The sequence below is a fragment of the Hyperolius riggenbachi genome, chromosome 5, assembly GCF_040937935.1.
Source record: "Hyperolius riggenbachi isolate aHypRig1 chromosome 5, aHypRig1.pri, whole genome shotgun sequence".
Classification (NCBI taxonomy): domain Eukaryota; kingdom Metazoa; phylum Chordata; class Amphibia; order Anura; family Hyperoliidae; genus Hyperolius; species Hyperolius riggenbachi.
Window position 1 is genome coordinate 309,768,207 of NC_090650.1, and position 26,693 is coordinate 309,794,899.

The 26,693-nt window shown below is 43.5% G+C and overlaps 2 protein-coding genes across 2 annotated transcripts in view; both read right to left on the minus strand.

Moving 5' to 3' along the window:
- Window positions 1-14,366: 14,366 nt before the first annotated feature.
- LOC137519404 (piggyBac transposable element-derived protein 4-like) lies at window positions 14,367-16,145 on the minus strand. The gene has a single exon (XM_068238358.1). It carries the CDS (start codon window positions 16,143-16,145, stop codon window positions 14,367-14,369), a length of 1,779 nt encoding a protein of 592 aa, XP_068094459.1.
- Window positions 16,146-19,678: 3,533 nt separating this feature from the next.
- Window positions 19,679-26,693, minus strand: part of RAB12 (RAB12, member RAS oncogene family) — a 76,861-nt gene continuing 69,846 nt past the window's right edge. The window contains exon 6 of the mRNA XM_068237201.1: window positions 19,679-20,964. Coding sequence (XP_068093302.1) covers window positions 20,851-20,964 — 114 coding nt within the window. The 3' untranslated portion in view covers window positions 19,679-20,850. The remainder of the gene's footprint in view (window positions 20,965-26,693) is intronic.

A 26,693-nucleotide genomic window follows, 5' to 3' on the forward strand; every position in this document is an offset into this window, starting at 1 on the left:
AACAAACCAAAACAGACAGAGCGCTATATTCCTTTCTCCTGTGTATTGATCAGGTCCTCAATTTTTCTATGATGACAGTACATTCTTTACAATTCTATGTAATTCTAGTGTGTTATTAGATTTTTCCTTGTTCTCTAATAAACAATGCTGGTTGCCTGACTTCTGTGTCACTACTCTGCCTCTAATACTGTAATAAAACAACTAAAGCCAAAATCTCAGCATAGTTAGGCAACTGGCCTTGTGTTTAACCAGTTCACCCACAAGGGTTTTTTTCCCTAAAGGACCAGAGTAATTTTCACCTGTCAGTGCTCCTCCCTTTTATTCACCAATAACTTTATTACTAATTATCACAACAAAATGATCTATACCTTGTTTTTTTTTCCGCCACCAATTAGGCTTTTTGTGGGTACTACATTTTGCTAATAATTTTATTATTCTAAATGCATTTTAACGGGAAAAATAAGAATTTAAAAAAAAAAAAAAAATCATTATTTCTTAGATTTTGGCCATTATAATTTTACAATACAGTTCTCCTGTGCATAAAACTGATACATTTTATTTGCTCAGTTGTCCCGATTATTAAACCATTTAAATTATGTCCCTATCACAATGCATGATGACAATATATTGTTTGGAAATATAGGTGTTATTTTTCTGTTATGTTTTGGTCTGGTTCATAATTACAAGGCCCTATGTAGTAAAGTAAAAGTAATTTTCCCTCATAAAATATGGATTAAAAAAGTCCCTAAGGCAACTATTTATGTAATTTTTTTTAAAACGGATTTTTTTTCTTTACAACCTTTCTTTTTTGGGGAGGGGGGGGGGGGGGGGCTTTGGAGGTGTATGTTATTAATTTTATTGAGATTTTAATAAGTGTATGTGCATGCATTTGCCTGTATTTGTAATTTTACTTTTTGGCCACAAGATGGCGCTAGTGAACACTCTTCGTTTGATAGGAAGTGGTCACTTTTTTTTTTTTTTTACATTTTACTACGCTGTGACTGTTTTCCGTTTTATGAACGTCCATTCATTCCAGGCATTGCGATTGGGTAGAGGACCGCTCAGTCCTCTTCCCCAATCAATGAACACAGGGGTCTTGACGGTAAACAGCTTTTGGGGCACGCACACGTGTGGATCTGCCTTGGGAGCGAGTTGACGTATTAAAAAGTGCTGTTGCCGTTAACAGGCTCAAACAGGACGATTTAATATGCTACAACGTCATTAAATGGTTAAGGGAATGAACATGGCAGCCTCTGTATTCCTATCACTTCATGTTCCCCTTATTAATTACCTTCAAGTGAAGCCCACTGCCATACAAGCACACCAAAAACACTAAGTATTACATAACGTTTCCTTTTTGCTAAACATCTCAAGCCTGGTTTTTGACAGACCTCTTGTAAGCATGGACAACTGATAAGAAGATGGACCAGCCTCTGTACAGCTGGAAATACAGGCCTGTGGCTGTGCTGGTGTGCCGAATTGTGAATAGCTCACTATTAGCATATTGATATGACAGTGAAAGTAATTATTTTATTCCTAATATTTAAATATGCATTATGTCCAACTATTTTTGTAATTTGCTCTCTTAGTGGCTAATAAAATGAGGAGCAGCAGTTGTGCTAAGATGGTAAGAAACTCTGCTGCTATGCGGTTTGCAGAAATGGAAACAACTTCTGAGAGATATGAAGTAAGGGATGTTTTGAACAGAACTGATAAAATGATCACAACTGTGTCTATTATGATGACATTTATTCAGTTATGTAGTGACAACTGACAAATCTATCCCTAATAATAATAATAATAATAATCTGAACATTTGTATAGCGCTTTTCTCCTGTCGGACTCAAAGCGCTCAAGAGCAGCAGCCACTGGGATGCGCACAAGAGGCCACCCTGCAGTGTTAGGGAGTCTTGCCTTGAACTCCTTACTGAATAGGTACTTGACCTAGCCAGGATTCGAACCCTGGTCTCCCATGTCAAAGGCAGAGCCCTTAACCAGTACACTCTCCAGCCACTATCCCTACACCCTCCATAATCCAAGTGCTGTTTCTGAGGTTCAGTTTTAGCTTTGCAAAGTGAAGTAGTATATCGGTGCCATAAAAGTACTAGTGGATTTCTTAGCTGTGTAATTGTTTTCAATTAATTGAATGTACTGGCTGCCTCCACCCCTCTCTGGACCCCATATCAAAACTCTGATTGACCACCTCCTCTACACCATATGGTAGTGAGAGAGCTCCTCCCCCCCCCCTTCCCCCATAAGGAGATTGCAAGAATTTACTGAAAATCTTTGTTACTTTTTAACTGTTACAGTGTGCCCTTATATTTAATCTCAGTAGTATTTATATTAAAATTAGTCACGGCCCTGAAGTGCCATAGCTAACTATTGTGTCCCATTCTAGCCAAACTGTCCTTATTCCATATCTCTATACTCTTCAACACAATCTTCACCAAGTAGTCAAATGAAACCACCTTTCCCACCATAGTTCCTCCACATAGCCAAACTGCCCTGTAAGCAATAATCCTCCCTGTTCTTTCCTCTGCAGCCATATTATTAATACCCGTACACTCAAATTCTCACCATGTGAAAAACCCCATTAGCAAAACACAAATATATTTTGTTCTAAATACTGGAATAAATTAATTTGTTTTAAATAAACTGAAGCAGAGTACTCTCGTATTTAATGTTTATACAAACATATTATAATCGCTTAGAACTACGGTACATAACAGGATTGTAAGATTTTTTTTTTCATGCTTGTCTAAAGTTCAGCTTCCATTTTTTGGCAAATGGCAGCCTTCACTCTGTAGTCATAAAAGTAAAGGTTACCAGGCACTTACCATCAATATAACCAAATCATGTAGCACTATCTGAGAACATCCCCCCCCCCCCCCCTCCTTCCCCACAAAATGCCAAATCCCAGAGCACATAATATTTAAACACTTATACTGATTTCCTTTTGAAGAAAACGGCAGGCAATTGGAGCCATTTGAAAACCTCATTATTCTGTCAAGTTGCCAGAGTGACCTCATTTATCTATTGTGCGGTACGGAGCCAGGATGACTAGGAATACAGGCAGAGTGTGCATACATGAGCCTGCAGACCTGACCCAGGAGTTTACAGCAGCTGTTGTATTGTCAGTGTAAGACTGCCAGGAACATGGTTTTTCAATGAGCTTCAGGAATAGAAAAAATATTGTCCCTTGCAGTAATATAATTTCACCAAGCACATTACAGTCATGGGAATTTTCCCTATTTAACAAAGCATAGTTTTTATTTCCACTGCTGTGCTTGCTGGTAGTTTGTATTAGAGTGTACATAGGTATCAGTGTTAGGGATATGCTGTACTGAATGTCTCCAAATTCCATATTCTGGAATGCTTTTAAGTATCTGCACAAACCATGCTGAAATTTTGCACCCTGCAAGGACATTCTGGTGCCTTATATCTCTTTCTTTAAAAAAAAAAAAAAAAAAAAAAAAACAGGGACTAAACAAGTAGATAGCATCCTAAACCAGTTTATCATTTGTGGAAGCAAGTAATGCGCTCTGATAACAAAAAGTTTTATATAGAAGTAGTGTGTGTGTATACTAGAAAATATAATTATGTGACAGTGAGGAGGGGAACAGAGGTTGAAGAGAGGGAGACATTTGCACACACAATAACCCTAATTGATCACGTACCAATCATTGTGGCAACAATTTGGGACATGAGCATTACACAGACATGCTTCCCAGCTACAGCCGACTAGCCAAGCAGCTGTTCTGTGAAGAGGGATGCCAGGGCTGCACATGGAGTGACCAACTTACAGTGGGCAGAATAAGTAAAAACACAATTTGCCCTTGCCCATTGCCACTCTTTCATTGGTGATGTTTAAGTCTAGTAACACAGTACACAATCTTCAGAAAAAATGGTTGCTAGGCACCATCTCAACCAAATGTTTAGCGTGTGTAAAACTGCCCCCAATGTAGTTTAGCAATCTGGCAATGCCATGGTACCAGAGAATGAGTATATTATGTCATTACTGCTGTCAAATTCTTATTGGATGGAATTTCAAAACTTGATAGGTTTGCTTGCATTATTTCCCACGTTTCTAATTAAAAAGTATGTTTTAATGTATATGTTAAACACAACAAATAAAAAAACAAATGCATTTCAATTTTATAGAAGTGAAGCTATTTGATCATAGTCTAGTGATATGCACAAGTCATTATATGCAGTTCCATGGTTTTTTTTGTTTGTTTTGTTTTTAAGAGGTATCTGAGAGGCCTGTTAATAAAAACAAATCCAAGTACTTTTTTCCCATTCCTTTAACTAGCTGGCTAGTAAATAATGTCAAGACTTAAATGTTACTGAAATTGACATAAAAAAAAAAGAAACAAAGAAAATACGAAGCTGACAAATTTCTTCCAAATAGTTGTGTTCTGTGAATATTGACTGGGAATGGTGTGCGTCTGGGTATATGTGTGACAGTAACGGGCCAGAGAGATTCAGTAACATTCAGATTGCAAAGTGCCTAATTTTGAATTAGCAAGCTCAGCCAATGTCTGATCTGCATCTTAAAATTTCAGAAGGTTGGGCTTAGCATTTGTTCTTAAGTAGCATAAGAGAAAATACACCTCTACTACCCAGAAAGTGCTGTACCTAAACAAGTCCATGGTTTGTCCACCACTTAAACGATGAGGGACTTTCTAGTGCAAAGAGAAAGAGGGGGTTATTAATATCAGATAGAAGCATGAGGTGTGGGGACTTCAGATTGGAAGAATCGAACTCAATGTGTGAAGCCGAAGGTGAGTAATGAACCACAGGGGTTCTAAATCAATTGTGAGGCTATTGGGATCTTCTAAAAAGGCATGTGTGCCCCTGCTAAAACGTCGCCATCCCACGGCTGCAGCCCTGCCTCTCAGCGCCGTCTATCAGCGGCGCATCGCCGCCTCTCCCCTGCCCCTCTCAGCGAAGGAAGACTGAGAGGGGCGGGGAGAGGCGGAGATACGCGCTGACAGACGCGCAAGAGGCAGGGCTCCGGCGGTTAGCCCTGCCTCTATGCGGAAGAGGGGATGCGCTGTTCGGAGAGGATTTCGGGGGGGGGGGGGGTAAGGGACCCCCGTTTACCCGCGGGATAGTGGCGGTTTAGCAGGGGCACATATGCCCCTGCTGACTAGGAGGTCTGAAGCGAGATTTATTCTTGCTTTAGACCCTCTTTAAAGAGGAACTGCAGTAAAAAATAATGTAATGAAAAAAAGTGCTTATTTTTTTACAATAATTATGTATAAATTAATTTAGTCCGTGTTTGCCCATTGTAAAAACTTTCCTCTCTCAGATTTACATTCTGAAATTAGGCTGGGTGGCATCCACTCAAAATCCATGACCACGAATACAGGTGCCCCTCAGGGCTGTGTCTTGTCTCCACTGCTGTTCTCCCTCTATACGAACAACTGCAGATCCAATGCGGACTCAGTCAAGGTTATCAAGTTCACCGACGACACCACCATTGTCGGTCTCATCACCAAAGACAACATCCAGGAGTACAGTCAGCAGGTGGAAAGAATCTCCCAATGGTGCAAGGAGAACAAGCTAGTGCTGAACACTACAAAAACTGTTGAGCTAATTGTTGACTTCAGGAAGTCCGCGCCCACCCCACCACCAATTCACATTAACGGCACGGAAGTGACCAGAGTGCCTTGTGCCCGTCTCCTGGGCACTACCATCTCCAGTGACCTCAGCTGGAGGCCTAACATCACTGCCATCCAAAGGAAAGCCCAGCAGAGACTCTACTTCCTTCGTCAGCTGAGGAAGTTCGGCATGGCCGCAGAGATCCTGACCAGCTTCTACTCCGCAACCATTGAATCGATTCTCTGCTCCTCCATCCTGGTCTGGTACACTGGCGCCACCGTCAGCGACAGGCTCACACTTCAGAGAGTTATCAGGGCAGCTGAGAGGGTCATTGGGAGACCTCTTCCCCCACTCGACATCCTACACAAGAGAAGGCTGAGATCGAGGGCGCTGAGGATCGCTAACGATTCAACTCACCCGGGCCACCGCTACTTCTGTCAGCTCCCACTGGGAAGGAGGCTTCGGGCCATTTCTACAAGGACTTCCAGACACAGTAACTCTTTCTTTCCCGCGGCCGTCAGCCTCCTCAATTCCCTCCACATACTCCCATCTGCACACAATTAACTAATGATAGGCCATCCTTTGTCTTTTGTCAGTGCAAAATGTCAGTGCAATGAATGTGAATGTAAATGCTTGTCCTCTGTGTTTAAGTGTAATGCAACTTCTGTTCTGCTGTTATATGCTACTTATTGCTGTCTCTCTGAGTTATATGTACTGTGCCAAACCCAATTCCGGGCATGACCCAGTCATGCTTGGCGAAATAAAGAATTCCTGAAATGTATCACATGGTGGAATCTTTACTGCTGGCAGGTGATGTCTATGGAAGGAGATGCTGCTTTTTGGCATTTGGAAACAGCAGTTATTTCCCACAATCCAATAAGGCTCCCACAGTGTGATGTCAGTACCTAGATGCTGACATCACACTGTTAGAGGGGTTTCATCACAATATCAGCCATATAGACCCCCCCCCCCCCCCCCCCCCCGGATGATCTATTCGGGAAAAGGTAAAGATTTATTTTCTCGTGGGAAATAAGGTATCGGCTACAGATTGGGATGAAGTTCAATCCTTGGTTACAGTTTCTCCTTAAAGTGTACCTGAGACAAAAACAGGCTCGGTACCATACTTACCTTAAGCCCCCTTGAGGCTGCTCGGTCCCTTGCCGTCATGACGACAGATTGCAATCTCACCAGAGGGATCAAGAGCCTCCGAGGACCAGAAAAATAATGGTTGCCACCATCTAAATCCCAACATGTAGTTAAAAAAAAAACATTTCAAACTTATTTTGAGCATTTCCTTGCTTGCTAGTGGCTTAGCCTCCTGAGTGTTACGCCGCTCAGGAGGTTTTGCCAGTTTGTGTCCCCATGCATAATTAATGTGATCAAATGGCTTTAAAACCTTTAGCTAGCACTAGGCTAGCTAGTACAAGTGTCCGGCACCCCCCGATCCCCACCGCTCCCCCGTTTATACATTACCCAGCCTGGATCCAGCGATTGGCGCAGCCTCCCCGGACAGCTCCGGTCTTCACTATGGGGAGGATCGCACATGACATCATACGCAAACCCAATCTTTCCCTTAGAGAGACCAAAGCTGTGCAGGGAGGCTGCACAATCGCTGGATCCAGGCTGGGCAATGTATAAACAGGGGGATCGGGGGAGATAGCCACTTGTACTAGCTAGCCTAGTGCGAGCTAAAGGTTTTAAAGCCATTGGATCACATTTATTATGCATGGGGGACTCCTGGGGCCAGCAAGCGGTATGCCCGACAGTGTCAGGGCATACTGCTAAGGAGGTTAAAAAGTATTTTATTAATGAGGTGTGAAATATCTACAGAGAGAAAACTCAGCTGAAATGTTAATTGCATATGGACCACTGACTAATTCCAGACTGTCCCCAAAAAATAGCAATACTGTACGTGTGCTTCCTTAATTTCAAAATGTACCTCATTTTAAAAATGTAAAAATTCAGTTTCAAATAAATATGCTCTATACTTAATAAATCAAGTAAAATAAAGAATTCATCTACTATTTACCATGCTATTTCATGTTTTGCAGTAATAAACGGTCGAGGTATCCTTGTTTCCAATTAAGGAAAGCCATAGCTGTAAAATTCTGTGGAATTTGAGTGACCTCTAGTGGAAAGAAAGCTTACTGCATGGTAAAAGTGGCATGCCCTGAGATTACATTTTCATATAGATGCACATGGGCTTATGTTCCCTCGCCTTGCCTGTACAGTGTACATGTTACAAATGACATCATCCTACCACAATTTCCTGAGCAAAAGCTCCTAATGGAAGCTCCAGGGTTATTTTTTTCTAATGAAACATGTTACTTGGCAAAAAAACAAAACAAAAAAAAAGTGTAAGCTGTGATATGAAACCAATTTTCACATGACTGGAATGTAGGAGAGCTGAAACATTTTAACCAAAATCATTTTTTTTGGAACATTGCATATATGCAAGAGGGAGATATTCTGAAGTACTTTACAAACAAGATATTTATATATGTACAAGAGCCTAATTTACTAAAGCAATGAAGATCAGCGATCTAAGGTAACCTGCTGTAAAAAAAAATATCCTGTTTGACTTATTTACTAACTGTGGACAGTAAGGAGCCCATACACTGGTCGATTTCAGCCATTGAACAATCAATTCTATTGAATCGATCTATTCTATCGAATCTATCAATCGATCGATTTGCGGTCGATCTCAATTGATTTGATCTATCTGACAGGATGGAAAATCTAGGTCAATCTGCTGCTGGCAGCAAATCGATGGCCCATAAAGTTGCATTGGATCTAATGGTCCAATACTGCATTTAGATCGATTTCCAATAGATTTCATTCTGATAGAGTCCAGTCAGATTCAACTTGACAGGCATCTGACAGAAATCTATTTGATGGTCGAATCTGCTGCAAATCTATAAGTATATGGCCACTTTAAAGGTAGTTTATGCAAATACTGAACAAAGAATAAAGTTAGCTTCTAGCTACATACAAGTTTAGTCCCTTTTTAGATGCAGTTTTACACTGTTGTGGGGGTTAAGATGAGACTCATTCTTGAAGCCAATTTTCATCTAACCTTTGTTGATTAATAATATTTAAGAATATTATATTTTCAACAGAAGAGGTAGAAGTATGCCTTCCTGTCATCATAAGACCCACCATCCTCTAGATAGACTTTTGATGGAGTTCATAGTGCTTTGAGAATAAGTAAAGAACCCTAAACACCACTGTGACCCTAGAACAGCTGCTGCTTCAAGACAATTCTGGAGAGGAGTAGCACAAGCATCAGGAATTGGAAGGTGAACCAGGGAGACTTATGTATAGTTGTAGTCAGTAGGTCTTAAAGGGCAACTGTAGTGAAAGGTATATGAAGGCTGCCATATTTATTTTCTTTTAAACCATACCGGTTGCCTGGCAGCCCTGCTGGTCTATTTGGCTGTATTAACATCTGAATCACACCAGAAACAAGCAGGCAGCTAATCTTGTCAGATCTTACAATAATGTCAGAAACACCTGATCTGCTGCATGCTTGTTCAGGGTCTATGGCTAAATAGAGGCAGAGGATTAGCAGGATAGCCAGGCAACTGGTATTGCTTAAAAGGAAGTAAATATGGCAGCCTTCACATACCTCTCGCTACAGTAATCCTTTAAAGGGAACCAGAGATGAACAATAATGAAAAAATTAAAAAGCTTTTATACATACCTGGGGCTTCCTCCAGCCCCATAAACCTGGATCGCTCCCAAGCCGCCATCCTCCGCTTCCTCTATCGTCGGTACCGGGTCTCGACACTCCCGGCAGACGCGACCAATTTTCCGCATGCGCAGGGGCTCCCGCCATACCCTTACGCATGCGGCTGCGCAGTATGCAGCCGCACGCGTAAGGATATGGAGGTGTCAAAAACCTGAGCGGTTTTTGCCTTTTTCATGATTGCTAACTCAGTAAAGGACCAGCCCTTAAAGCGTTGCTATCATATAAATCCGGCATAGTGGGGTCTGAACCCTCTATAACAGTAATTATAGATTGACGGTATACCTTGAAATGAATCAGAGCACTCAGTGTATGATTTTATATAAAAAATTGTATTTGCTTATCATACAGCATATATACAAAATATGAACAGTTCCAAGTAGTGTTTCCTTCTAACAGTATTCCATCTCATCAAGGCTTTATAGCCAAACGATCATCAATCTTCTAAGTACATTCAAAAAAGAATATAACAGTTGTGTTATGTAGAATAAGATCAAAAGTAGTCTCATCTGTATCAATAGCTGTGTATCTAGTAGCTGTGTAAAACTTGTAGTAATCTTCTTAAAGAAATAACATAAAAAATTGCTTCTAAAAAACTTCTTGCTAACATCTTAATAAAACTTAATGCTGAAAAATTAATAAAGTAAATCACCAGAATATTAAGCATATTACCCCTTCTAGGTCATCTCTTCAGCATCTAGAACCACTTGTGGGAAGGTAGCTTCTGCCTCATGTGTCTTCTCAGGAGATTGTTGGGCTTCTGCAAACTATGAGCTTACAGCTCCTACCTTTATAGGGGCTGGAGGCAATATGGCTGCCTAATCTGGAACTTCCCTGGATCCCAGGTTCTGATTGGCTAAAGCTTCCGTGCGTCAATGCTTTATCATGTTTTGATTTCCTAAGTCACAATATTATTGTTTATAAATTCTTAATTACCTTATCTTGTGGGAATTTACGTCATTTGGAGTGCTTGACATTTGATATAGGGTCATTTCTGACGCACTTAATCAAAAATGGACGTCAACAGCCATCTTGTCTGTTGGCTGACCCAGACATGGAGACTAAACAATGTCATTTATGACACATTTCTGATAAAGTGTTCACTGCTAATTAGTTTTTGGAATGTGTCTGTACTTTCCCAGGTCAGGTTGACCCTATACACAGACCTGTAAGAGCCTTCAGCAATTTAAGGCTTATTAAAACATACAGGGCTTCTAATATACTTATTTAAATATAAAGCTTATTATATAATTATTCTTAAAACAATTAATCATAAAAGAAATAATTGCACATTAAATCTTGATAATATAAAATCCTTTTCCATATATTTGTCTTTCTGATGAAGAAATAAATATCTAATTTCAACCGGCAGAGGTCAGCCTTTCATAACAAATAACAAACAGTATTAATAATGTTGACGCCAGGTGGCATCATGGAGTCATCTTTAACTAATTGGGAAAACCCCTTGTTTTATATTTTATATCTTCCATGTTTTGACTTTCTCTGTCTGGGAAATGTTTATATTTTCTTGCTGGCCTTGGCCTTCAAGCTAAGAAACATGTCAACATCTTCTAAAACTAAAACAATCTCACAAGAAGGTTTCACAGACCCAAATCATCACTAGCTTTTAAATATATTTTAAAGTAATAGATTCTATTATATAGGGTTTAACAATAACTATTTCTTTCTTTAAAGGGTCTGTATTGATCATTAATATTTAGATTAATAATATCTGTGTGTAATAATTATGTGCATTTATAATTACTGCAGTAATGTAAGTTTAACTTGCTTTTCTGTCTTCACACAGAAGCCTCTTTAAATGTCAAGGCCACGCACTAGCGTAAACAAGAATGCTCTGACTTTTTGTAACTAGAATAATCTTATAGGCCTCACAGCCTGGAATATGCTATGTCACAGAGTAATATAAAGTACTCTAACTTTTCACTTTACAATGAAATTTTGCATAGAACATTAAAACGTAACACATATCCATGTGACATCTTTTCCTGCATAAATAAAACCGCTAGAATTCTGACAGAGGGAGCCCCTGTGATGCGGACAATTGGCCGCGTGTCGACTCCGACTGGCAGAAACTACGGGACCTGGTACCGGCGGATCCAGGCAGCGGAGGATGGCGGCGTGGGAGCGATCCTTTTTTATGGGGATGGAGGAAGCCCCAGGTATGTATAAAAGCTTTTTAATGTTTCAGCTCTGGTTCTCTTTAAGGCACACATGAACCATTAGTTCTGCCTAGCAGGATTGAGCTCCATCCTGTGGAGGTGAATGCTGTCCAGATGCGTTCCTTGGCAGTGTAGTGTAACTATCCTCAAAAATATGATTCCTGGTTACTTATAGAATACATTTATATTACGGAGGTTGATAAACCCTATGTAATTTGGCAATATTTCTGGAAGTCCTGCTTATGAGGAATAGCTGTTACATATAAAAAGACAAATTGCCCTTCTAAATGATGATGGTTCACATTTTTGAACACCAAGGGCTTGGTCTATACTCACCATCCTTTGGACTTCCTTAATTAGCCCTCTATTTTAGATACCCTAGATACCAATTCCAATGCCTAATGAATAGGTCATGTTTTAAGAGTATTGTACCATGTTTTGAGATTGTCTCTCATTTAAAATCTACACTGTTATATGGTACAGTGCTGCCTAATAGTGACTTTATAAATGGAACTAGTAGACCTAAGCCCGTATAAAAAACGGGCTCTAGGTCTGTGTTCCTGGGCGCCCACGCGCCCGCCACTGAGCGTGCGCCTGCTCACCCACCAACGCCCGCTCACCCACCGCACATCCGGCCGCTTGCTCACACGCTGCCCGCTCGAATCCCTGGCCCTGTCCCTGGCCTCCTGTCCCTGGGTCCGTGCTGCGCACATGCGCAGTGCCCAAAAGCACGGACAACGCTACACAGAGACAGGAGGCACGGACACAGGGGTTTTATTATAGAGGATAATAAAACCAATAATAATATTGTATTGCATTACTAGTGTTCTCCCATATTGTCTTCTTTCTCTAGGCCTCAGTTCAATAGATTTTCTTCTGAGGTTTCTTACAGGAGAGATTTTCTGATCGTATCTAAAATGTAATTTTAACACGTGAAAAAATCCCAGCAATTACACATAAAGTCATGACATCACTCGTTTTTTGACTGGGCTTAAAGAGAACCAGAGACGAAGCACCCTCATGTATTTTATTACATTTATCAGTGGGAACATGACAGTAAACACTGATTGTCCATTTACAGTAACTCTGTAAATGGACAATCGTGTGTAAAAAAATCAAAAGATTGTCATTTACAGAGGTATTTCTCCCACCCAGCATGGGTATGTGTAAAAATACACCCCAAAACACATTATACTACTTCTCCCGAGTACGGCAATACCACATGTGTGGCACTTTTTTGCACCCTAACTGCGCTAAAGGGCCCAAAGTCCAATGAGTACCTTTAGGATTTCACAGGTCATTTTGCGGAATTTGATTTCCAGACTACTCCTCACGGTTTAGGGCCCCTAAAATGCCAGGGCAGTATAGGAACCCCACAAATGACCGCATTTTAGAAAGAAGACACCCCAAGGTATTCCGTTAGGAGTATGGTGAGTTCATAGAAGATTTTATTTTTTGTCACAAGTTAGCGGAACATGACACTTTGTGGAAAAAAACAATTAAAATCAATTTCCGCTAACTTGTGACAAAAAAATAAAATCTTCTATGAACTCACCATACTCCTAACTGAATACCTTGGGGTGTCTTCTTTCTAAAATGGGGTCATTTGTGGGGTTCCTATACTGCCCTGGCATTTTAGGGGCCCTAAACCATGAGGAGTAGTCTGGAAATCAAATTCCGCAAAATGACCTGTGAAATCCTAAAGGTACTCATTGGACTTTGGGCCCTTTAGCGCAGTTAGGGTGCAAAAAAGTGCCACTCATGTGGTATTGCCGTACTCGGGAGAAGTAGTATAATGTGTTTTGGGGTGCATTTTTACACATACCCATGCTGGGTGGGAGAAATACCTCTGTAAATGACAATCTTTTGATTTTTTTACACACGATTGTCCATTTACAGAGTTATTTCTCCCACCCAGCATGGGTATGTGTAAAAATACACCCCAAAACACATTGTACTACTTCTCCCGAGTACGGCGATACCACATGTGTGGCACTTTTTTGCACCCTAACTGCGCTAAAGGGCCCAAAGTCCAATGAGTACCTTTAGGATTTCACAGGTCATTTTGCGGAATTTGATTTCCAGACTACTCCTCATGGTTTAGGGCCCCTAAAATGCTAGGGCAGTATAGGAACCCCACAAATGACCCCATTTTAGAAAGAAGACACCCCAAGGTATTCCGTTAGGAGTATGGTGAGTTCATAGAAGATTTTATCTTTTTTTACAGTTTCTTTTCACGTTAGCACTAAAAACATTCACATGACAAAGGCCTCAGCTGTTAAAGACCCCAAATTTTGTTCTCTCGCTTATCACGTTTAAAATGATACCCTACATGCATAATCAGATAAGTTTTTGGGCACAAAGCACAGCAGACTGTTAACCACAAGCAGCTGGCGATCGGTGTTAACACAGGTCACCAGCGGCTAACACAACGAGATTGTTAGTACCACATTCCAGCAGGCTGTGGGGTTAAGCCCCTCTGCCAACATCAAGGCCAATCTCCTAGAGGAGTCCCTACACTACACTAACCATGGATGCGTGTCTTTAACTAGGCACGTCTAATAACGGCATACTTACTTGAGGTTGCTCGTGGGGGGCGTAAGCCAACCTCGTATGCACAATTGGCCAAATGTCCAACATTAGATAAGAAGACAAAGAGCAAACTTACTTCAGGTTGCCCGTAGGGGGAGTGAGCCAACCTCGTATCCACAATTGGACATACGTCTGATATTGAATTAAAAGCCTGAGGGGGTGGTCGTAATTTATGCTAGAGGTCAAAAGCTGGAAGATCATGAGAGTGTGATAAAAATGGGCCCAGTATAATCAAAATCTTAATAATGAAGGACTGAGTGATAGATTTCAAAACATGGTTTAAGGCAAAGTCCTGGTTTGGAAGGACATTTTGGGCAGTAGTAACGGCTGTCCCTTCTGATTTTGTGTTTCATACACACCCTGCATTTTTTCTGTGGATACTGTCTTGATGGCGTAGCGGGGATTGGATCCAGAAAATGCTTGTCGCGAATTCTAATAATGTCTTCGGAGGCATGTGGGTCTGTTGTTACGGGAGTGTAGCCAGATTCATAAATCAGGGACAGGACAATCTGGTCCTGGAATTTGATAAACCTGACCCGGTTGTCTGCTTTATTAAACAGGACAAAGGCATTATGTAAGGCCATCTGCAGTAAATGAAACGCAAGTTTTTTGTACCAGGCCTTCCGTTTACGTTCCAGTAAGTAAGGGGCCAGCTTCTGATCCGCCAGGTCCACACCTCCCATGTACTTGTTATAGTTGGTGACTGCCACTGGTTTCACCACTACTTCCCTGCGGGACCTTACTGTTGTTGTTGCCTCAGTGTGTATCGTAGACAAGAACATTACATCTCTCCTGTCTTTGTACTTTAAGGCAAGGAGCTCACTGCTGCGATAGCTGAATGACTCACCCCTGTTTAGTCGTTTGTTTACAACTTGTTGTGGCAGGCCTTTTCTATTTGCCCTCACTGTACCACAGGCTACAGTCTGGGCACTGTACAAAAATTTGAAGAGAGGGACGCTTGAATAATAATTATCCATGTATAAGTGGTAGCCCTGGTGGAGCAAAGGGTTTACCAATTGGATAACAATTTTCTCGCTGGAACTCATGTAGGGTGGGCATCCGGCAGGCTGGAGTAGGCTGTCCTTTCCCTCGTAGATGTGAAAGTTATAAATATAGCCATTCCCACTCTCACACAGTTTGTAAAGTTTGATTCCATATTTGGCCCGTTTGTTTGGAATATATTGTTTAATCGATAGCCTGCCATGGAACGAGAATAGCGATTCGTCTACGGCAATATGACGCTCTGGCACATAAACATCAGCAAACTGCTGGTTCAGATGAGTTAGCAAAGGTCGTAATTTGAAAAGCCGGTCAAAGGCTGGGTCCTCACGCTGAAGCATGTCTGCATTATTGTTGAAATGCAGGAAGCGGAGCAGCATCTCATACCTCAGTCTTGGCATTATGGCATAATACATGGGTGTATCATAATTTGGCTGTGTGGTCCAGTACTGCCTTAGTTGGGGTTTCTTCAGCAGTCCCATGTTTAATGTTAGGCCCAAAAAGACCTTTAACTCCGTAGGGTTTGTGGGGATCCATCTGGCTGACATGGCAGTTGGATTAGCTGCTCTGCATTGCTCCGCATACAAGTTGGTTTGATCCGCAATTAGCTGCAACAGGGAATCCGTCAAGAACAGCTGATAGAAATTAAGTGGCGTGAAATGATCCGTAGCCACTTTTATGCCACTTCTTCCTGTAAAGGGGGGCACGTTAGGGGTTTCCATGGCAGAAGGTGACCACTGAGGGTGCAGCAAGTCCTCTGGCACTGGGGGTCTCTGTGACACCCTTGCTGCTCTTCGCCTGACAGCCCTCTGTCTGCTGGGTTGGGGTATTGACCTCTCATCTGCTGAGGTGTCACTGTCACTGGATATCACAGGAACAGTGCTCCTAGCCTGCACCTCTGCTCTAGGCCGTTGGGCCGGTGATGGTCCAGCAGAGTCAGAATCGCTCTCAGAGTCACTATCATCCAGTGACTCTGAGCCTTCCCCTGGAAGCCAATCTGTGTCGGACATGTCCGTCATGTCTGACTCCTCCACTGCCTCCTGTGTCTCCAATTCTTCCCCCCCCCGCTATCCTGCAGAATGGCGGCCGCCTCTTCCGCGCTGTATAGCCTCTTCGGCATGTTTAGTTGCAAAGTTAGCCAAATAGCTTGGTCCAAATCTATAAAGACGGGTAGGGCAGGTGAAGAGAAAAAAAAGGGATTTTTTTTTTTGACTAGGGAAAAATAATGTACTTAGGCAAAATATGCATAAATTGTATAGATGGCGAAAAAAAAATCATTTTGGGATTGAAAAAAGTTGAGAAAAGGGCTTAACTGGGTATACCAATGGTGATAAGGAGTTAACCACTTGAGGACGCTGTATCTCTGGCCCCCTCAGGTCTATGAAAAAAAAATCCGAGCTGAGATCATAGTGATTGGCTGCAGCAAAGACAGACCGGTGCAAGCAGCGAGAGCGAGCTGAACGTGCCGAGAGTGATAGAAATGTATTCCCTTGCAAGAATACCAGCTCAATCACTGCCATCCAGCAGCAGTTAAAAATCAGTTCTGCACAAATATAAAGTACTCCTAAAGCTGGCCAAACACGATACAATAAAACGATCCAATCTTACAGCATTTCAGTCAAAATGATCGTTGTACCGAAAAATCAAAAGCTTTTTAAAATTTGTTTGAGAAATCTCATCAATTTTCTTAATATTTGGAATAAATAGAACACATGTGGTATATTGGACAGATTTTTCAAATCAACCAGAAAAATTGATGTAATTGAAATTTCAAAAATTGTATCGTGTGTGGCCACTTCAACAAATATATGTGTTTCAGGTTCTTGAGATGGTGTTATTCACAATAAGGGGTACTTGGCAAACGCCAGCTCTAAAGGTGCCCACACATCTCGAGATGTACAGGCAGATTCGACCAAGAGACAGATCTCTCTCTAATTGAATCTGATTGATTCAATCAGAGACAAATTCTCGATTTAGCTTCCCCATACAATTGGCCCTAGACTATGATACATGCGCTACCTGATACAGACATCTGTCTAAGGAAGGGATTAGATTGTGAGCCCCTCTGAGGGATAGTTATGTGACAAGACAATATAATCTGTACAGCGCAGCGGAAAATGTCAGTGCTATATAATACTAAATAATAATAGGCACCATGGCGGGTGATAGAACGCAGGTAAATTATAAATGCATGGGCAAGGTGGCACATTTACATTTGGGGAGACATCGCCGGAGGTTCATATTCGTCGCTGGGTCTGATATTTCACGCCGTTACCGCCGCTCACCCAATCGACTTATTGCAATACAAATTCCTGGATGCAGAGCGTTTGCGATCAGTGGAAATGGCAAACGCACTGCAAACACTGCAATGTAAGTAATCCCATAGGATTACATGTGCTAACAGCTCTTTGCTGATCGCCAACGATCAGCAAAGCGCAACACTGCGGCGGACGAGCGTAGGGGGTCACAGGAACAATCAATTATTACACTGATCACATGGGGCAAGGAGGCACATTTACATTCGCGGGGACAGCGCCGGGGGTACCGCCATGTTCGTCGCTGGGTATGATATTGCACGCCATTACCGCAGCACACCCGATCGACAATCCGCAATACAAAATCCCAGGTGCAGCGTGTTTGTGATCGGTGGAAATCGCAAACGCGCTGCAAACACTGCAGTGTAAGTAATCCCATAGGATTACATATGCTAACAACGCTTAGCTGATCATCAACGATCAGCAAAGCGCAACACTGCGGCAGACGAGCGTAGAGGGACACAGGAACAATCAGTTATTACACTGATCACATGGGGGAACACAGGCAGGGGACATGAGCAAGGAGGCACATTTACATTCGCGGGGACAGCGCCGGGGGTACCGCCATGTTCGTCGCTGGGCATGATATTGCACGCCATTACCGCAGCGCACCCGATCGACAATCCGCAATACAAATTCCCATATGCAGCGCGTTTGCGATCGGCGGAAATCGCAAACGCGCTGCAAACACTGCAGTGTAAGTAATCCCATAGGATTACATATGCTAACAACGCTTAGCTGATCATCAACGATCAGCAAAGCGCAACACTGCGGCGGGACGAGCGCAGGGGGGGAGGGGACATGTGGGACACAGGTACAATCAATCACTACACTGATCACATAGGGGAACACAGGCAGGGGACATGGGAACAAGCAATTATTTCACTATAGGGGGACATTGATGGTTGTTCCTGTGTCCCCCTATGTGTTTAGTGCATAAATGCATTTTATTACATATTACATACATTAGACATTACATTACACATTACATTATACACATATTCTGCAGTAACTCACCTCTCAGAACGCTTGATTCCAAGTGTTCTGAGATTGCTGTTACTGCAGAATACACAGGGGTAAACAGAATTGTTTATTTGGATTTTTTAAATGAATGATCAGTGTCATTGGCTAAGACACTGATCATTCAAACTTTCGGGGATGCTGATTGGCTGCAGGAACTGCTGTTCCTGCTCACCAATCCCCGCACTTCAAAACGCCGCCGCGAGCGCGCGCATGCGCGCGCTTCCGTGCCCGCGCAGCCACCTGCAGCCAGAAGACTTGTAATCACGGCCCTGGTGCGTCGCTCTAACTTTGCAGGGCCGTGATTATACTGCACCTCATGCACCAAGTGGTTAAGTTAATATTCAGTTTTGTACTTTTGCTTTATGATGTCATTCATACACAATGTTAAATCTTCTACTACTGCTTCAACTATGTTCATTGTATCATTATTTCTGCTATGTTTTCTGAAAACCAGAAATAGAAAATACATTCTAGCAATATTCAACTTATAACCCTCTGCAGTTTATCACACACTATTGTCCATTGCTACTATGCATCCTGTACTACCCTGCAGAAAACTCTACTATGAATCAACTACCACTTATAAGGCAGGGTTCACACTTTTTGCACATTTGCAATTGGTATGCAAATTTTAATAACGCCTTTGCCGCACATCAAATGAAGGTCATTATGCTGTTGCATATCTTTTAGTGCAGAGAGGAAGTTCTGAGTGTGGTTTTGATGCTGATAAGCTGTATGCTCCTTTTTGATTGGCCTGATGAAGCGGGATTGAGCCCGTGAAACGCGTTGCCTAATTTTACTGTGGAGTATAAATAAATTGTTGTTTGACTGTTGATGCCACAGTCCTTCCTTTGTTTGCTTTATCCGCATGGATGGGATAGGTCCACCACGGCCCCATCGGTTTTAAGCTCGTTTAAGTGACTTTTATTCTAATGGCGCCTCTGGAAAGCTTCTACATATATAATGAATAGAACTGACATGCCGGATATTGCCAAATCTTGGTACCTGTTGCTTCGGTGAAGAGGGAGGTCTATCACTTTGGAGTCAAGGTGACTGTGCACTCTCCATGCATGACACACACACACACACACACACACACACACACACACACACACACACACACACACACACACACACACACACACACACACACACACACACACACTGCTTAGTGAAGGGAGAGCAGAAAGAATGTAGCCATTCCCATTCATAAATAATAAAAAAAAAGTTTATTTCAATTCATTAGTTAGAAATACTATAGTGATTCCACAAGGAGGTGTTATCCAAATGCATATCTGCCACTGTTTCCCAAAACTGGATTATACAGTGCACTGTAATAGAGATATCAAATACAGAGTTCACAAAACCACCAGGATTAGAACAATTGTGTGTGCCATTTTAGGTGTAAGTTAAACTTTTTCCAACCCCCTCCCCCAGGAAGAAAAATCTCCAATAAAAAAGTGGCAAAGTTAAATGTCCAGATTAGTAAGTGAATAGAAAAAAAATACATTATTTTCAGTCCTGCGGCGAGCCATTCTCAAATGGAAAAGCAGCCTTTCTGTCGATACTTCCAAGAAAGTCCATTAACTGGTGTGTACAACAAAGTCTCTACAAAGTTCATAAACCACATATTCTTATGCCAGTCTGCCTTAGATCAATACCACACAATAATATTCTGTGCCACAGCATTTTAAACAAGAGGGGAAACTTTGAAAGCTCAAAGTGTAATTTACAGAGAGCAAAAGAAAACAGTGGGGGAAAAAAACAAATCCTTCAAACTATTTAGACGTTAATAAATACTTAAAATAAAATATAAACTACTGGAACAAACATTAATACTCATGGCAGATCCAGTAATGCTATAAGGCTACAGATTAAAAATAAAAATTGCACTGTATAATAAACTAAATATAATACTGCATATGGAAGCATTTTTTGAAGATCTTAAATATTTAAATATTTTGAAGTGATAATACATGTAGCAAAGCACCATATATACCGTATGTCTACATAAAAATGAAAAAAAAAAAAATAAAGACAAAAATAAAAAAAGTTTGGTAGCTGGCAGCCTGAAATGCCATGCCTTGAACACCAAATACTACGTAACTAGTGGAGCCTGAAATAAAGTGCTTTGCAGGAACCACTGCAGTACAGCGCTTACAATGGGCCAATCCCTTCTCTCCAAAGGCCTCTGATGTAAGTGAGCAAACTCCCGACTGTGAGCAAACTAATCATGTTCAAATGAAGACCTATTCCCAGTTTGTTGCTTACATATTTACATATTTTACTCAGTCAGAAGTGCAAAAAAGGAAATTTCCTAATGATTGTATGACAGGGCATAAAGGCTGAGGGTCAATATGCCGCTGTACTGGGGCACATAAGTGGATTAACAGCACCGTACTGGAGGCCGAGGTGGGGGCAGCTCTGGGGGAACTTCTGGCTCTGGTTGTAGAGAAAGGATGCTGTTGGATAACTCATTTCGCATTATGTCTAGAGGCATCTGTAGAAGATAGGAAACAAAGCATTAATTAGTATATCGGAGGAAACAGAAATATGCAGATAACATTATCTGTGAGACATGTATGAAGCAACAGTATGGGAACCTGATGTCTAACGGGAACTGAAAGGCTTGTCTAGCAATCAAGAATTAGCATTCAAAATGTATAAACCTATAACAAAATATGCACCACAAATTTAATTTAGCCACAACTTCCTCCACATTAATCAATTCAATAAAGTAAAAAGCAACTTAATGAGAAAGAAATACTCTAGAGTCGCAGCCCAAATTATTATTTGTAACTTCGTGCAGTGGGGTATGAGGCCTCCATCAGCCTTCTATCATTGTGCTGTAATCTAGCTCCAGTCAGGGCCGCCCCGCCTATGACGCGAGGTGACACAGCTTCCTGGCAGAAGCAAGAAGAGAAGAGGATGCCTAGCCTGCCGCAGCCCGCAATACCGCCGCCGGTCTGGAAGCACAGCCACACAGACATGGCATCCCCGGGTATGTATCGCCGCGACCCCCACTGTTATCTTCACGGCTTGTCATAGCGCGTTCTCCGCTCCATCTATTACAGCAGTACTACAAGAAAATTCTGTTGGAGCTATGACCCATCATTAACCTCCCTGGCGGTAAGGACGAGTGTGACTCGTCCAGCAAGAAAATACTGAAAGCGGTAAGGACGAGCTACACTCGTCCTTGTAGCCAGGGAGATTTCTAGCTTATCTGCTCTGCCGGCTCCAATTTTTTTCTACTTAGAAGGGATTCCCTAAGACTGCTGGATGCCTGCCAGCACACTATGGGCAGCGATCTACGCTACCCACATGTGCCAACAGACATTCTGCCGTCCTAAGGGAAGCCCTTACGTGATTGAGAGCCGGCGGAGCAGATAAGCTAAAGCTGTGGCATTCTCTCTCCCTTCTTCCCCGGCTGTACAGCGATCCCCCCCTTTCCCTCACCCCCTGCCTGGGAATTGATCCACAACCCCCCCCCCCCCCCCCCGCCAGTCTGTAGTGATAGCCCTCCCCTGTGTATGGTGATCCCTGGCACTTTGTCCCCCCCTTCCCCCCCCCCTTCCCACTGCATAGTGATCCCTGGCACTTTGTCACCCGCTCCCCCCCTCCCCCTGTGTAGCGATTCCTGGCCCTGTTCTGTAAATACTTACGGATCCTCTCGAGCCTCTCTGTCCCACGATCGCATCCCATCTCTTGCCGCTGCAGCGCCAGTCTTCTCTGTTCGGGACACAGTGATTCGGCTCGATGACGTCACCAAGCTGTCACTGAGTCCCGAACAGAGAAGACTGGCGCTGCAGCGGCAAGAGATGGGGTGCGATCGTGGGACAGAGAGGCTCGAGAGGATCCGTAAGTATTTACAGAACAGGGCCAGGAATCGCTACACAGTGGGAAGGGGGAGAGCGGGTGACAAAGTGCCAGGGATCACTACGCAGTGGGAAGGGGGGGGGAAGTGGGGGACAAAGTGCCAGGGATCACCATACACAGGGGAGGGCTATCACTACAGACTGGGGGAGGTTGGAGGATGTGGATCAATTCCCAGGCTGGGGGGTGAGGGAAAGGGGGGGGGATCGCTGTACAGTCGGGGAAGAATGGAGGGAGAGCGGGGAAGAGAGGCTACACACATGAGGGGAGGAGAGGAAGGGAGGGCTCTGCACAGGGGGGGGGGGGGGGGGGGAAGAAGGGGGGCCACTCACTTATTACATAGACAGGGGGAGAAGGGAGGGGGAATGCAGCTTCAGCGTCTCTGCTTGCTCCCCATCCCATAAGGGCTTCCCCTCAGGGCAGGTGTCCTGTCGCTTCAGACACACCGGTTCTAGCTACAAGGGGCCCAGGGGCAAAAGTAAACTGGGACCCCTGCCCCCCCTTCCCTGCAGTGACAGCCCATTTTCCCCTGCTGTGGCTTCCTCTGGCCAGATCTACCCCCTCGCTCACTTCTCCTGACCCCCCCCCCCCCCCCCCCCACACACACACACACGTACTGCCCCCCCCCCCGTCCCTCACTTCCTGCTACTCCATTTGAAGACAGACAGGAGCTGCATTGCCTGGATTGTTCAAGAGGTGAGTGTATCTGTCACTGCCTTTGTTGCACTGTGGGGGGACAGTGAGCAGGGGGAAAGCAAGTGAGGGAGGGAAGTCTGGTTGGCAGCCACAATGGGGGTAACACGGGGGGGGGGGGGGTAATCCATCTGAGGTGAAGAAGGGACACGTGGGGCCCCTATAGATGCGGGGCCCCTAAAGAAATTGCCCCCTTTGCCTCTATGGAAGCGCCGACCCTGGCTTCCCCAGTGTACTTGACCTTTGCATGACACATTTTGGTAAGTTACAGTAAAAAAGGTTATGGAAATTAACCGAACCACTTTTTGCACAGAAATACTGGGGACATTGAACGCCAGGGAGGTTAATGGGAACCTAAACTGAGAATGATATGGATTTTTCCTTGTATCCTTTTAAAATAATACCAGTTGCCTGACTCTCCTGCTGATCCTGTGTCTCTAATACTTTTAGCCACAGCAACAAGCATACAGATCAGGTGCTCTGACTGAAGTCAGACTGGATTAGCTGCATGCTTGTTTCAGGTGTGTGGTTCAGCCACTACTGCAACCAAAGAGATCAGCAGGTCTGCCAAGCAACTGGTATTGTAGCAAAAGGAAGGGATCCGCACATGTCCTAAAATGATCCTTTATTATGGACGTATCCAAAACACCAATCACGCATCAGTAGCTAACATGTTTCAGACCTACTGGTCCTTAATCATAGCTAAAATAAAAATGGCACAGAAAAACCATATATACCCACCCCCTGTGAGGGGGGCGGCCCCCAACCGGGGATACGCCCTCCAACCTCACAGATGGGAGGGGATATTTAACAAGAGAGTAGGTGTGGGATTTTGACATATAGAACATCTTAATTGAGACCAAACATTGCTCAGATCAAGGAAATCAAATAGTAACAACCCCACTCCAAGCGTAGCAATAAAATGGTAAAATCAACTAAATATATAGAAATCAATTAAAAATAGGGAGGGAGAAAAAGCGGTCCTATAGCAGCACTATGTGATTAGAGCTAGGTCCCATCGAGAGTTCAAACCTTGAGGGAGTCTTGTGCCTAGCCTAAAGATCCATAAGGCCTCACGACTTTTTAGCTGTTTGGATATATCTCCACCCCTCACATTCTGGGACACCCTTTCCAGACCATGAAAAGAGAAAGAAGACATATCGCCATGATGGACTTGGCGAAAATGTTTCGCTATATTCGAGACATTCGAGCTTAACCATCCAGGACCGCAATAATGTTCACCAATTCTGGCACGTAAAGGCCTGGTGGTGCACCCTACATATTGCAGGGCGCACTCACTACAGGTAACCAAATAAATAACACTGCGGGTGCCACAATTGATAAACTGTTTTATAGGAAACCTGCGACCGTTGGAGGCAGAAGTAGCCTCCTGAGTCCGGGTATGTACATGACAGTAGTGACAGGTCCTAACACCACAGCGATAAGAGCCTACGGTGTTAAGCCAAGTGGGAATTCTCGACCCGGAAATATAGAGACTTGGGGATAGTGACTGGGCCAGAGTAGGGGCACGCCTACTGGCAAAACGAACCCCCTGTTGTAATACACAGCGTAAATCCTCATCACCCTCCAAAATTGGGAGGTATTTCCTCAGGATCGAAACGATCCTATTATACTCAGTGCTAAAGGTTGTCACAAATGTAGGTTTGGAATTTGTACTGTTATCTCTATTAATACCCTTCAGGAGTTGTTCTCTATCCCTGGAGTTGGCCCGTAATTTTCCCCTCCTAATCATCCAATCCGGATATCCCCTCTCACGCAGTCTCATTTCAACTTTATCAAACTCCTCTCCGAGCCATGTATCCTCCGAGCAGTTACGTCGGGCTCTAATAAACTCCCCTACGGGGACCCCGCAAATAGTGTGCCTCGGATGGCAGCTCGTGGCTCGAAGGGTGGTGTTCCCACTGCAGGGTTTCCGATACGTTTTAGTATGTACTTTCCCTCTAATTGGGTCACCCACCAGAGTGACATCCAGATAATCAATAAAAGTGGCATGCCAACTGGACGTGAACTGTAAGTTGAAAGTATTAGCATTAAGATAACTCAAAAATGTAGGAATGTCTGTAGGTAACCCTCTCCAAACAAGGAGAAGGTCGTCGATGTACCTCCCGTACCACGCAACACTCCCCAAAAGGGGGCTCCCACCTCCAAAGATGCAGCGCTCCTCCCACCACCCCAAATAGAGGTTGGCTAGGGACGGAGAGAATTTTGCCCCCATGGAAGCGCCACACCTCTGGAGGTAGAAGCCACCATCGAACATGAAATAGTTGCGGGCCAGGAGGTACTCGACGGCCAAACAAATGAAGGTCCGAAGATCTTCAGGGTAGGCAGAATATTTTGTAAGATGGTATCTAATGGCCTCCACAGCGGGGCCATGGGGTATGGAAGAATAGAGGGCCTTAACGTCAATGGTGATCCACGTGTAATGCTCCTTCCAGGCAAAGCCCCCCAAACTTGAGAGGAGATGCTTGGTATCCCTAATAAAACCCGGGAGACGTCTCACCAAAGGCTGAAGCAGGGAGTCTACCCACTCACTCAGGCGCTCCCCCAGGGACCCAATGCCGGCCACAATGGGCCTGCCCTCTGGGGGAACGCCCGGTTTGTGGATCTTAGGGAGATGGTGAAAAATTGGGGTGACCGGATGGGCCACACCCAAATAGTCCACCATTTTCTGGTCCAAAACACCTAGACTGTGGCCGAAGGATAATAGATGCATAAGCTCCTTCTGAAAGGACAAACTGGGATCCCCTCTTAGTTTCTGATAGACAGCAGGATCACCCAGTTGTCTCAATGCTTCAGTTCTATAACTGTCGTTGTCGAGAACGACAACGGCCACCCCCTTATCAGCGCTACGTATGACAATGTTAGAATTACACCTAAGCTGAGAGAGGGCCTGTCGCTCCCGACGCGACAGATTAGAATCACCCATTTTCCGACTACTCTCCAATTCAACTAGATCCCTCTCCACCAGTTCCTGGAACGTCTCAACGTGATGGGTTCTACTAGTTAAGGGATAGAAATCTGGATTGCGAGTCTGGATTGGCTTAACATCATCAAGGGAGATTATTCCGGTACTTCAACGGTCGCAGATTTCCTATAAAACAGTTTATCAATTGTGGCACCCGCAGTGTTATTTATTTGGTTACCTGTAGTGAGTGCGCCCTGCAATATGTAGGGTGCACCACCAGGCCTTTACGTGCCAGAATTGGTGAACATTATTGCGGTCCTGGATGGTTAAGCTCGAATGTCTCGAATGTAGCGAAACATTTTCGCCAAGTCCATCATGGCGATATGTCTTCTTTCTCTTTTCATGGTCTGGAAAGGGTGTCCCAGAATGTGAGGGGTGGAGATATATCCAAACAGCTAAAAAGTCGTGAGGCCTTATGGATCTTTAGGCTAGGCACAAGACTCCCTCAAGGTTTGAACTCTCGATGGGACCTAGCTCTAATCACATAGTGCTGCTATAGGGCCGCTTTTTCTCCCTCCCTATTTTTAATTAATTTCTATATATTTAGTTGATTTTACCATTTTATTGCTACGCTTGGAGTGGGGTTGTTACTATTTGATTTCCTTGATCTGAGCAATGTTTGGTCTCAATTAAGATGTTCTATATGTCAAAATCCCACACCTACTCTCTTGTTAAAT

What these genes read in the sequence shown, in the direction of transcription:
- LOC137519404 (XM_068238358.1), bottom strand. Translation starts at nt 16,145, where the DNA reads ATGACGGACATGTCCGACACAGATTGGCTTCCAGGGGAAGGCTCAGAG.